Source organism: Artibeus jamaicensis, unplaced genomic scaffold (assembly GCF_021234435.1).
Source record: "Artibeus jamaicensis isolate MK-2021 breed Jamaican fruit bat unplaced genomic scaffold, CSHL_Jam_final contig_1715, whole genome shotgun sequence".
In the NCBI taxonomy this organism is placed as follows: Eukaryota; Metazoa; Chordata; class Mammalia; order Chiroptera; family Phyllostomidae; genus Artibeus; species Artibeus jamaicensis.
The window spans coordinates 1,140,337-1,152,391 of NW_026521335.1; the positions used below are offsets into that span (position 1 = coordinate 1,140,337).

The window sequence follows — 12,055 nt, forward strand, 5'->3', positions numbered from 1 at the left end:
AGCCGCCCACTCTGCCCCCAACTCTGTTCTTCCTCTCTAGTCTTTTTGCCTCAACCCTCTTATTTCTCTCCATGTGCCTCCATGTTCATCCTGACCCCAGTAAGGGAGGGAGGCCTGCATGTACTTAAGAGCTTGAGTCCTGGAAAGGGAAAGGAAGATGTCACCAGGTTTTCCTTGTCCCTATCATCTCTTCCACTTCCATCCCTACTGTCAAAGCAGAATGGGCTTGGGCCTGTAAGCAAGGAACTAAGGAGCCAGGATACCAGGAGGGCTGGCAGTCAGGCTGCTGGCTGATGGAAGAGAGCAGGTGAGTGGGGCTAAAGCCAAAACAGAGATGTGGAGATCAGGACAAACGGACTCAGAGAATCACACGGAAAGAGAGAAGCTACCAGCTGTCCCAACCCCACATAGCCTTACTGTCCCCCAAACACAGGGTTAGAGATGTTTCCTCTTTCCTCAAAGAGCCCTGGATGTTCCCAAACAGCAAAACTGCTCTTTCTCTTCCCCCACCTTCTATAAAAACCCTTTGATTCTGAAAATGTCAGTGGGGAGGAAGAAGAAGGGTACTTCAGACAGTACTGATTGGCTCCCACCTTGGCATTGCCTGCTAAGATTCTTCCCTGCTTGTCGGCTGCGAGAAAAGACAGACTTCTCGAAATTGCTTGGATAGTTGGTGTCCTGGGAGACATCATCATTCTCGGATAGTTTCTCTGAGTGGGCACCTCCTTCCTCCATGCCCCCACACCCTCTTCCCCGGACTGGAGGAAAGGAGAAACAGGGGTTTCCTACTGGCCAGTCTCGACTGGACTGAGATCAGGGTGCATAGCTTCATCAGCTGGGCTGCACCCACCGGGAGGAAGCAAGAGACATAAAGACACACAGAAACAGAGACACAGAGATGGAAGGCCAGGCGAACCGGCAAGATAAACACAATCAGAAACAATGAGACAATACTTATACAAGGTTAACTGCTGAAGCTCTTGGGTTCAAGGCAATTCAGTGGCCAGTGAGGCTATTTTAAAGACTGGAAAGAGGTACTGGGAGGAAAAAACCTCAAATATAGAAGTTGAAATCTCCCTAAATCCTAGCACCGGGCTCAGGTACTCAAATATGTGTTCACTGAATAGATTAATGAATGGGGATTAAGGTGTAACTCATTTTTATAGCCCAACTAAAATCTCAGTTCAATCCAGTAAGTATTGAGTACTTACTTCAAGTACAATCCACCTTGGGATGTGGCCCTAGTCTTTAAGAAAAGTGACCATCTATTTGAATTAAATCAGCACTTACATATACTCACTGATTAAACAGCAATAGAGACTAAAAAATAAAACACCCCAAAAGCTACATTGAACACAAGTCCTAAATGAAAGGAAAGACAATAAAAGTTATTTTGGAGGGCTGGTGGAAACTACAGGGAAAGATGCTGGATATGTTTTGGGAAAACCTCAGTGGGTGTTGGCTGGGTACAAAAGAAAGGAGAAAGTGTTCTGAAGAGAAACATGACTTAAGCAAAAACTTTTACTTGGTGAGCACAGAGCCTGAAACATGGATAAAAAAAGGTCCTGTATGAGTGATATGTAAGAGTTAGAAGCAGAGGAAAAGGTAAGAGGGAGACAAATTTTGGAAGGTCTGGAATGCCAAGGTGGGTAGGCTCAACTAATTGGATAGGAAAACTAATTTGATAGGAATAGCATGCCATTTTTAATTCTTGAATAAGGGTGTTACTTGTCAAAATGCTTTATTGTAGCAAGAAGACAAGGTGACCTTCTAGCAAGAAGATAGGAAAGTTCAAGGATGAGGGGGGAGAGACGGTCAGACAAAGATGTTGGTATTGGGACAATGACGTGAATGGATCTGAGAGTGATTTCAGAGTCCAAATGATGCTGTTCTTCCCTGGAGTCTTCCGGAGAAAATCAAACAGTCCCACACATTTGGCACCTTTAATAAATTCAAGGCTCTCTAAGCTTGGAAAATCACCGTCTCCCAGTTCTTACAAGTAGCTATTTCACACAACTGCTTCTTTTTTCAAGTTTCTTTCCTCACCACCTCCTTGCTCATCTTAAGCAGAACCCATACCCATCTTTGGAGAAAACAGAAGTAATAAAGTGAGAATTCTACCACCTTTTTGCTCTCTGCAGATGCACTTAGCTGCCTCTTCACATCTCTCTCTCCTAGTAGGTATATCCATATTACCTGTCCAAGACTCACCTTTCCACTTTACTATAAGCTCTGTGCACTCAGGCCCTGGCTACGTCTGTCCTGCTCACCACAGTAGCCTTTGCATTCAGCACCGTGCCTGGCACATGGCAAGTACTAACTGTTAACACATTGGTTGAATAAAGCTGTGCTCTGTATCACCTCTTTCAAATCCTTTCTCCTTTCTTTATTATTCTTAAAATGAATCTGTAAGTTGAGGGCATTTTCTTTTTATTTATTTATTTATTTGGGAGAGAGGGAGTCAGGGAGAAAGAGAGAAACTTTGATTTGTTATTCCTGGTATTTATGCATTGATTGATTGCTTCTTGTATGTGCCCTGACTGGGGATCGAACTCTTGGTGTATTGAGACGATGGATCAGAGCCTTGGTGTATTGAGACAATGTTATAAACAACTGAACTACCCAGCCAGGGCCGCCTTCCTTCCTTTTTTAGTTTTTTTAGAAGACTATCTTTTCCCTCACTGTTTTAAGGTTTTATTTATTTCTTTTTAGAGAGAGGGGAAGTGGGGGAGTAAGAGAGGGAGAGAAACATCAGTGTGTAGCTGCCTCTCACGTGGCCCCCACTGGGGACCTGGCCCGCAACCCAGGCATATGCCTGGACTGGGAATTGAACCAGCAACCCTTTGGTTCACAGCCTGCGCTCAGTCCACTGACCTACACCAGCCAGGGCTCCTTTTATTTTTAAACACTTCTTTTTTACTGACATCTTCCCCTCAGCAGATACACATGCTCAAGTACCTTCCATAATTTAGAAACAAAAATTCTACACTTTTCTTTGATCTTTCAGTCAATTGCTTTCCTCCCTTCACAGCTAAACTTCTGGAGTAACCTCAGCTTTTCTGTACCTTCTTCCCGCTTCTCAGCCACTTCTCAATCATTTTAGTTTTTGCCACAACAAATCTGAGATTGTTCTCCTAAGGGCCACTATTCACCTCCTCGTCGCGTTCAGTGAATAGCTCTTCAGTCTTTATCACTTTGCCCTCTTTATGGCATTGATCCTGTTGAACCCACCTTTCCTAAAACATTCTCTGTTTTTGGCTCCTGGGTTCCTCTCTTGACAGAGACTAGGTCTTAAGAAAGAAAGAAACAAACAAATGTATTTATTTTTTAATGTTTTATTTATTTTTAGAGAGGGGGGAGGGAGGGAGAAAGAGAAGGAGAGAAACATTAATATGTGGTTGCCTCTCACCAGCCCTCTACTGGGGACCTGGCCCACAACCCAGGCATGTGCCCTGGGCTGGGAATTGAACTGGTGACCCTTTGGTTTTCAAGCCAGCGCTCAATCCACTGAGCCAAACCAGCTGGGACTAAAGATATATATATTCAAAATGAACGGATAGCTTCACTTCTATTAACATGGCCTCTCTTTCTCAGCCTTCTCGGACCTCTCCTTAAAATGTTGACGTTTCCCAGAGTCACATTCTTAGCCATTTCTTCTTGCTCTACACATCTCATTGGTCAAGCTAATCCATACCAACAGTTACAATAACTACTTGTGTGCTGTTTACCATAAAATCTAGCTATTTGAGCTGGGTCTTTCTCCTAAGCATTAAACTCACATATACAATTGCTTATTGAATACTTCCATTTGGACTTTTTAGAAGATTTTATTTATTTTTAGAGAGGGGAAGGGAGGAAGAAAGGGAGAGAAACATCAATGTGTGGTGGCCTCTCAGGTACCCCCAGCGGGGACCTGGCCCGCAACTCAGGCATGTGTCCCAACCGGGAATTGAACCAGTTGGTTCCCAGGCCGGTGCTCAATCCACTGAGCCACACCAGCCAGGGCACTTGGATTTTTATAGTTGTGTACCACTTAATGTAAAGACAGGAAGCTTGTGTCTTATCTTTGTATCCCCAATGTTTATATATAATGCCTGACAAATAGTAAATAGAGGAAGAAATAAACACATCGAAGATGTGAATTACCCGCCCCCCGTGTCAGGCTGAGGTCATGCCATACTGTTTCAAATCACAGTGAACTTTCTCTTCCTGAACTGATAGGAGTACTGACCCTAACCATGGTGAAACTTCAGCTATGCACAGAGGAATGTTCCATTCTGCACATTCCCAGATAACCGAAGTTTATCCAATTAAGTGCAGAACACTTTCATTTTAACTGTTTCAAATTAGGGATTATTTTAAATATATTCATTTCCTGTGGGTTATATAGTAGAAAGAGCGTGATTAGAAGTCGTTCAGACATAGATTAACCTCTGGAGCATGGCTTTGGATAAACTAATCTCTAAAGCTGAGTCTGTCATCTGTGAGTGGACACTTTACCTGACTCCCTACCTCATGGAATCAAATAAGTTAATGTAGGTGAAATGTTTTGTAAATCCAGAGTGTTTCACACATTTAAGATACCATCATTTAACCAGTTTTTTGCTTGTTCAGAAGAAACACTGTGAACTTAAATTGTCTAGGAAAACAGTGAGGACTCCAAAGTCTAGAATATATGTACTTAATATTAATACTGTTTGCTCTTCCTCTGCGTGGCCAAAGATGCCATAATTTTCAATCATCTGCTTTTCTGTTTTCCTAGTCTTTTCTTGCTGTGTTAATGTTCATTGTTATCAGTGTTGCTTCTCAAAGCTCTTCTTCACTCTTTTAATTTTCTGCTAATTCTACGCTGTGGGTTTGGAGACAATTACTAGAAATGGGCATAGATGAAAAGAAAATAAAAGTCTTCCCCAGGGTGAAGTAAATGAACATTATTCCACGTGACTGTTATATCTGGTTTCTTAATGTGTTTTCAATTTTATTCTTTTAGCAAATATTTGAGCAGCAGTGCCAGACACTGTGTAGGAACTAAAGCATAGTCCCTGCCCTCACAAAAGTTACAGTCTCGTGGGGAGGCAGGTAATAAAGTCACAAATTAAAGTGAAGAGTGATTCTTATAATAGGAAAGGTATACAGTTCTCTAGGACTACATAACAGATGTGTCTAATGTAGTTTAGGGAGTTACGATGGCTTCACAGAAGTTAGGACTTTCCAGCTGAATCCTGAAGGATGAGTAGAAATTAACCAGGCAGGGAGGGCACGTGTAGGAAGACAGTACTAGGCAGGAGACAGGGAATGGAAAAGTCTAGAGCACAGGAAGAGGTCATAGAAGAGGCAGAGAGAGAAACTGACCATACTGAGTAGTACAGGAGCTGAGAATTATAATTTAGGTGGAATAGAGTATAAGAGACATACAAGGAGTGAAGCTGGAGGGGTAAATAGGTAAGCAGTTGGTAGCAGAATTCTGCATTCAGAAGTTATTAGTGTATTTGCACCTTCTTGTATTCTTACTCCCCTCCTTCTTATTTTCCAGTAAGACAGTACATTACTTTTAACTAAAAAGGACTTTTACACTTCCTGTGATTTAAGTAGTGCCACCTACTCTTGTCCCCAGAGTGTGGTATGGTTAGTGAATTGATAGAGCAACTGGAGTAGAACGCTGCCACATTCATTATGAGGTTGAAGTTATTACCTCATAACCTGACGAAGTAATTATTAGAAAAAGCATAAGCTTGAGAATCACACAAGGTCCCGTGTGCCAGTTACTAGCTCTCTCATTTGGAGACAGGTTACTTAACCTCTTTAAGCCTTGGACTTTTTCATTAGCAAAAACGGTATCTCAACATTTAATTCATAGAGACATCAGACAGTTAAATGAGATATTTACACAACATCTAGCAAAGTGTAATCAATAAACGCTAGCTCCTGTTCTCTCCTATCACTTCCCCTCCCTGACTCTGTAGCCCATTCTCTCCCATCTGCCCCCACACCACGCTCCATAAACACTCCCTCTCCTTTGCCTTTTCTAAGCTTCCCGCTCCACTTGCTTGTTTCTCTTAGCCTACAGATGTCCTCAAACTCTCAGCTAAAAATAGTACCCCTCTCAGTTCAGCTCCCCACCCCCCTAAGCCACCTTTCCATTCCTCTTCATCCCTTTTCCACCATACTTCTTGAAGGAGTTAACACTTCCTTCCATATTGTATCATGGACCCTCAGCTCTGGACCCTGGGTTCAGAGAAGCCGGGGTGAAAAAGAAGTCAAGACCCAACCCGTCTCCGAGGAGGAAGACTAGTGGTTTTGGAGTCAGGGGTGTGCTGACTGCCTCGACGTCTGTGCTTCCATTTACTCTCCCGCTTTTCACGACCAGCTAACTTCCAACCCTTCCCATTCTGTTAGAATTTCTTTCTTATAAAATCACCAAGGTCCCTCGTTAGTACTCATCCTGTGCTTAAGCAAGCTATACCGCTGATCACTTCTTTTGAAGCATGCCCCTTTCTCAGCTAAAAGTTTATTGAAGCCTCTACCAGGGACGTCCAACCTGCATGCAGCCCAGGATGGCTATGAATACGGCCCAGCACAAAATAGTAAACTTACTTAAAACCTTTTTTTGCTCATCACTTTTTGTTAGTGTGTGTGTATTTAATGTGTGGCTCAAGACAACTTTTCTTCTTCCAGTGTGGCCCAGAGACACCAAAAGGTTGGACACCCCTGCTTGACCACTGAGGTGAAGGACGGACTTGGCTTTCATTATCAAAAACCTGTAATGCCTATGGGAAAAGTCTGAAGTCTTAAGAGTCTTTTAATGCCTTTCATAATCTGATCTTTTCCTTTCTTCCCTTCTCTCTCAAACAACCTATGCTTCAGACATACAGAATAAATCACCACTTCCTGAGTATGCCCTGGGTCATCTTTACCTGATGTATGGTATGGCTTTTGCTTATCCCCATCATCTGGGAAGCACTTCTTTCTCACATCAATTAAATAGTTAAATCCATCCTTCTCAGGCTGCTTTTTAGTCCTAACAAAAATATTCTAGCCCTGGCCAGTGAGGCTGAGTTGGTTGGAGAGATGTCCCATAGGCGAAAGTTCAATTTCCGGTCAGAGCAAATGCCCAGGTTGTGGGTTCAATCCCCTGGTCGGGCGTGTATGAGAAGGCAACCAACAGATGTTTCTCTCACATCAGTACTTCTCTCTCCCTCCCTTCCTCTCTCTCTAAAGCAATGAAAAAAATGTCCTTGGGTTAAGATAAGAAAGAAGGGCTTTTTGGGATCACATGCTTTGGCGAAAGTTGGGACCGTGCAGCTTTAGGCTGCTCCCTTTTGCCATGTGGCTTAGGAAGCAGGAAAGACTTTGCCTGGAAGAAAAGGGGTGAAAGGATTCTTGCTGGCGGGCCATGAGAAGGTGCCACATGCTTTTGGATTAACTGGAGATTGTGGCAGTGACACAGCTGATGGTGCCAGAACCGAGGGGCTGCCTGGACCAGGAACTTCCACTTCTTTTCCTGAGATACGGTACCCTGGACTGGGCGAAGGGGAGAAGGAAGAACTCTGTGTGTGTGTGTGTGTGTGGGGTATTCTAAAGAACTTTAGTATTTTTAATGAAGACATTAAGCTATTACTCTAAGTCTGTATAATGTTTTTAATAAATAATCCCTTTCCTTTTCTCACACACACACACACACACACACACACACACACACACACACAGATTAAAAAAAGAAACCAAACCAGCCATGGCTGGTGTGGCTTACTGGATTGAGTACCTGCCTGCAAACCAAAGGTTCTCCAGTTTGATTCCCAGTCAGGGCACATACCTGGGTTGTAGGCCAGGTCCCCAGTGGGGGGCATGTGAGAGCCAACCACACATTGATGTTTCACTCCCTCTATTTCTTCCTCCCTTCCTCCCTCTCTGAAAATAAGAAAACAAAATCTTAAAAAAAAAAAGAAGCATAATTATAAGATATATATATATATAAATTTCTCTTTACTTTCATAATTCTTTAGACTTTTTATTAAAGCTGATGACACCATTTGACTTGCATGGTAGTTATCTATGCCAATGTCCCTGACCAGGTTGGAAGATTCTTGATGGAAATAATTTTGCCTCATTCAGGAACTCTGACTTACCTTCATTTTTAATCTCTTTAGCAGCTACAAAGTACTTTAAGTAGGCTTGTTTCCTCCAGTGGTTCAATGCTGTGCTGACACCTGCTGGTCACATCTGGCTTGGCAGCCCGGGTCCCAGCACCTTGGTGTCTCCAGTGTTAAGGACAGTGTGCCACCCTAACCCAGGCAGGCAATGGAAGCATATGCTCATGGACACTGCCCCACAGCACCACCCTCTCCTGGGGACTCCAGGAGCACACTCAGCACTGTTAGTCTCTGGCTCGCCTCTGGCATCTTCAGCCTAAGTTCAGTTCAGTCTTCGGCCCTTTCCCCACTGACCCCCAGCGCAGCAATCTGTACTTAGCCTTTCCAGTAACAGAAATATAAAAAGATATCAAGGAATTGGGCAGCAAGAAAAGAAGCAGGTAGACAGTTTGAGAACAGGGCATATATGAACTTCTAGCTCACCTCAAAGAATCAAGACTATTTCCTACAGAGTGCTATTCCGTTCGAACTGTCATATAGACCTTGGTGACTGACGGTACGCAGAACCGGAGGTTGATCAGAGTAGGTAGGCGGGGCTTGAGGGGTGGGGCCAGGCCAAAGGGCCTCTCACTTAGGAGCTTCTTCTCCATTCTGTCAACTCTTCCGGAACATCCAAGGCAAGACTGGCACCCAGTGTGCGGCAGGTGAGGGACCAGCAATGGCAGAGGGGTAGGCTTTAGGGGTGACGGCAGCAGAAGGGTCCTGGCTCTGTCAGCCTGATCTATCCATACAGTGAGATTCCTCCAACTTGATAGCATTCTTGGGTCCCCAGTGGAGAGGTCCAACTCAGCTTTCCCTGGGGCATGGCAGCCTCCAGAACCCAGACACAGGTCTGGATGGGGCGGGGGCAGCGCTGAGGCATGGGGGTGGAGGTGGGTGTGTGACAGAGTACTGAGAGATGCCAGGAAATCTTAGGAGGCATGGGGGTAAATGTAAGGGCCAGAGGGAGAGTACGGCTGGAGGATCACAGGGCAGGACCGGACGAGAGAAAAAGGGACACTGACACAGGGAGAGAGGGAGAGCACAGCGGGCCAAACGTGAGATGGCACCGGGCACAATGCAGAGCTGGGTAACAGGAAGGCCAAGGAGGAAGGAAGGCTCAGATGGAGGAAGGCTCAGATGGAGCAATCTCCTTTCCTGGTTGTGGAACCTGGTTCAGAAAGCCCCAGACAAAGCCAGGAACACAGCAAGGTTCTAGGTTCCCACTGCACTGGGTCAGCTGGGGAAGAAAACCCCCAGGTAGCCATCTCGCCCGACTCTTCAGACTCCCATTTCGGTTTGGGGGAGAGGGTGAGGCTGCTCCTCACTGCGGTCACAGCCACATCCTGCAGAGGAGGGGAGGGGGAAGTAAGAAGCAAAACAACCAGAAAAACCATAGGCAAAGACCATGGGGAGAGAACCCTGGACATATGCAGCTGATGGGCCACCAGGAGGGTCCCCAGTTCAGCCCTGGGAGAAGACTGTCAACCTCTTGTACTGCCTTTCCCCCACTGAGGTGCTTGCGCCTCAAGCTTCCTCAGTGTGATTCATTCCACAGCAGAGACAGCATTCCAGGGAACGAAGTTTCTTTGAATTATTTGTTTTGAATCCCATTCTTATCATTTGCTAATGACTTTGGCCAAGTTGCTCAATTTTACTTAGCTTCAGTTTTCTCGCTGCGAAATGGGGATACCTACCTTACGAAGGGTTGGGAAAACTGAGATAATTCACGTAAAGCATTTGGCACATAGTAGCTTCTCAATAAATAGTATTTTTATCAAGACTTCTGGGACCCCCCCCCCTACTTCTCATTTACTTAAAGGCGGTACATTACACTAGCTGGCATGGAGTCAGAGAAATAGTCGTGTTTGACTTTGGGTAAATGATTTAACGTCAGCCTCAGTTTGCTCAGCTATAAAGAGACAGTAATACATACACTTCACAGATGTGTGGCCCATGGTCAGTGTCCAAAAATGGTAGCTGGGAGAATTATTTGCCAGGTGAGCCTTATCTTTTCTACTACAGCACAAACAGCCTACCTCCCCTTGAAACTTAATGTGTGGTGACTAGCCTCCTCTGTGCCCTCATTCCTCCAGCCAAAGCTATTACTGCTCCTCTGGGTTGCTTTAGAGATCAAGACTTGTTACAGTACTAAAGAGAAGGAAAAAAAAAAGGAACAAGGCAGAGGACTGAGGGGCCCAGGGGGGAAAACAGGGCAAACCAAGATGATGATGAGATAGAAACCAAAGAGACAGAAAAGGGGAAAAGCCATTTCTCTCTTTCCTAGGAAGCCTGTGGCCTTTTTTCTATGATTGACCACAAATCCCCACCCCCACCCTCTCCTCCAGGAGCCATGGAGTCCTTCAGCTCAAAGAGTCTGGCACTGCAAGCGGAGAAGAAGCTCCTGAGTAAGATGGCAGGCCGGTCTGTGGCTCATCTCTTCATCGACGAGACGAGCAGTGAGGTGCTAGACGAGCTCTACCGGGTGTCTAAAGAGTACACACACAGCCGGCCCCAGGCCCAGCGGGTTATCAAGGACCTCATCAAAGTGGCTGTCAAGGTGGCCGTCCTGCACCGCAATGGAAGTTTTGGCCCGAGTGAGTTGGACCTGGCTGATCGCTTTCGCCAAAAGCTGCGGCAGGGCGCCATGACAGCACTCAGCTTTGGAGAAGTGGACTTCACCTTCGAGGCGGCCGTGCTGGCTGGCCTGCTGACCGAGTGCCGGGACATGCTGCTGGAGCTGGTACAGCGCCACCTCACACCCAAGTCACACAACCGCGTCCGCCACGTGTTCGATCACTTCTCTGACCAGGGCCTGCTCACGGCCCTCTATGGGCCTGCCTTCACTCAGCACCTTGGCAAGATCTGTGATGGGCTCAGGAAGCTGCTGGATGAAGGGAAGCTCTGAGAGCCCTGACCCCAGCACATCCACTTTGACGACACGGTTGGCTGAGAAAACAACACATAATGGGCTCTCTAACTCTGCTCATCTGCACTAACACTTTTCACTCTTCAGGCTTCAGTCACCCCCAAGAGTGCTTTTGACTCTGAGACCACCTTACCCTAAATGGCTGGTGGAGAAGAAGCAATGCTGAGGGTTTAGGCTTCTCTCCTACCCCAACCCCAGGGCAGGAAACAAAGAAAGATGAAGTGAAACTTGGATCGCTTATTCCTCCCGTAAGGGATGTCCGAAACAGGGAAGCCCCTCTCCTATGAACCAGGGGAAGAGGGCAGAGCCCATTTAACTCCTCTGGGGACACTAAAGACAGGCGGGGGAAGGGACCCTTTGAGACATCCTAGACCTCCAGCTCAAGGCAGAGCCAGGACAGACAGCAGAGCTCTGATCCAGAGAACAGGAAGAGGGGGTGGCGGCAGGGGAAATAAAACTACTAAAACATGCACAGGGCTCAGTGTTTAATCTCTCCAGCTTCTTATATCTTACGATCGTCACAGAGGTATATAAACACCACTTATCTCACCACTCATCATTTCCACACAGGAGACTCAGGCATATTTCCAGTATTATTGGGGTTCTGTTGCCTACTTCTGTTTGAGAAACTCAAAAGCACAGTACCATAGATCAGTGCTACAAATTGCAAATAAATACACAGTGAGAAGCAAGGCAAGACCCACAGGCTCTGGTGGGGAGGCGGCAGAACAAAAAGACTCCCACAACTGTCCCCCTCTTTGAACCTCAAGGCAATTCTTCCATTCCTTAGCCTCACAAAGGCTGAACAGAGGGGCAGGGCAGAAGGGTGAACTGGGGAGTTCTGGGATCTACGTCACTGTTTTTTTTTCTCAGAGTAAAATTCTGAGCCACTTTGTCCCCCCAAGGGGACAAAGGTAAAAAATTATAGTGAACTAGTTAGTGAAGACTGAACTCAAATTTTCTACTTTGAGACTGACGAACAGGCCTGACGCAGTCT

At 45.7% G+C, this 12,055-nt stretch overlaps 1 protein-coding gene across 1 annotated transcript; it reads left to right on the forward strand.

The window, feature by feature from the left end:
• The first annotated feature begins 8,712 nt into the window (after positions 1 to 8,712).
• On the forward strand, positions 8,713 to 11,528 carry TNFAIP8L2 (TNF alpha induced protein 8 like 2). The gene is made up of 2 exons (XM_037126177.2): positions 8,713 to 8,794; positions 10,478 to 11,528. Exon 2 carries the CDS (start codon positions 10,483 to 10,485, stop codon positions 11,035 to 11,037), a length of 555 nt encoding a protein of 184 aa, XP_036982072.1. The 5' UTR covers positions 8,713 to 8,794; positions 10,478 to 10,482; the 3' UTR covers positions 11,038 to 11,528.
• The last annotated feature ends 527 nt before the right edge of the window (positions 11,529 to 12,055 follow it).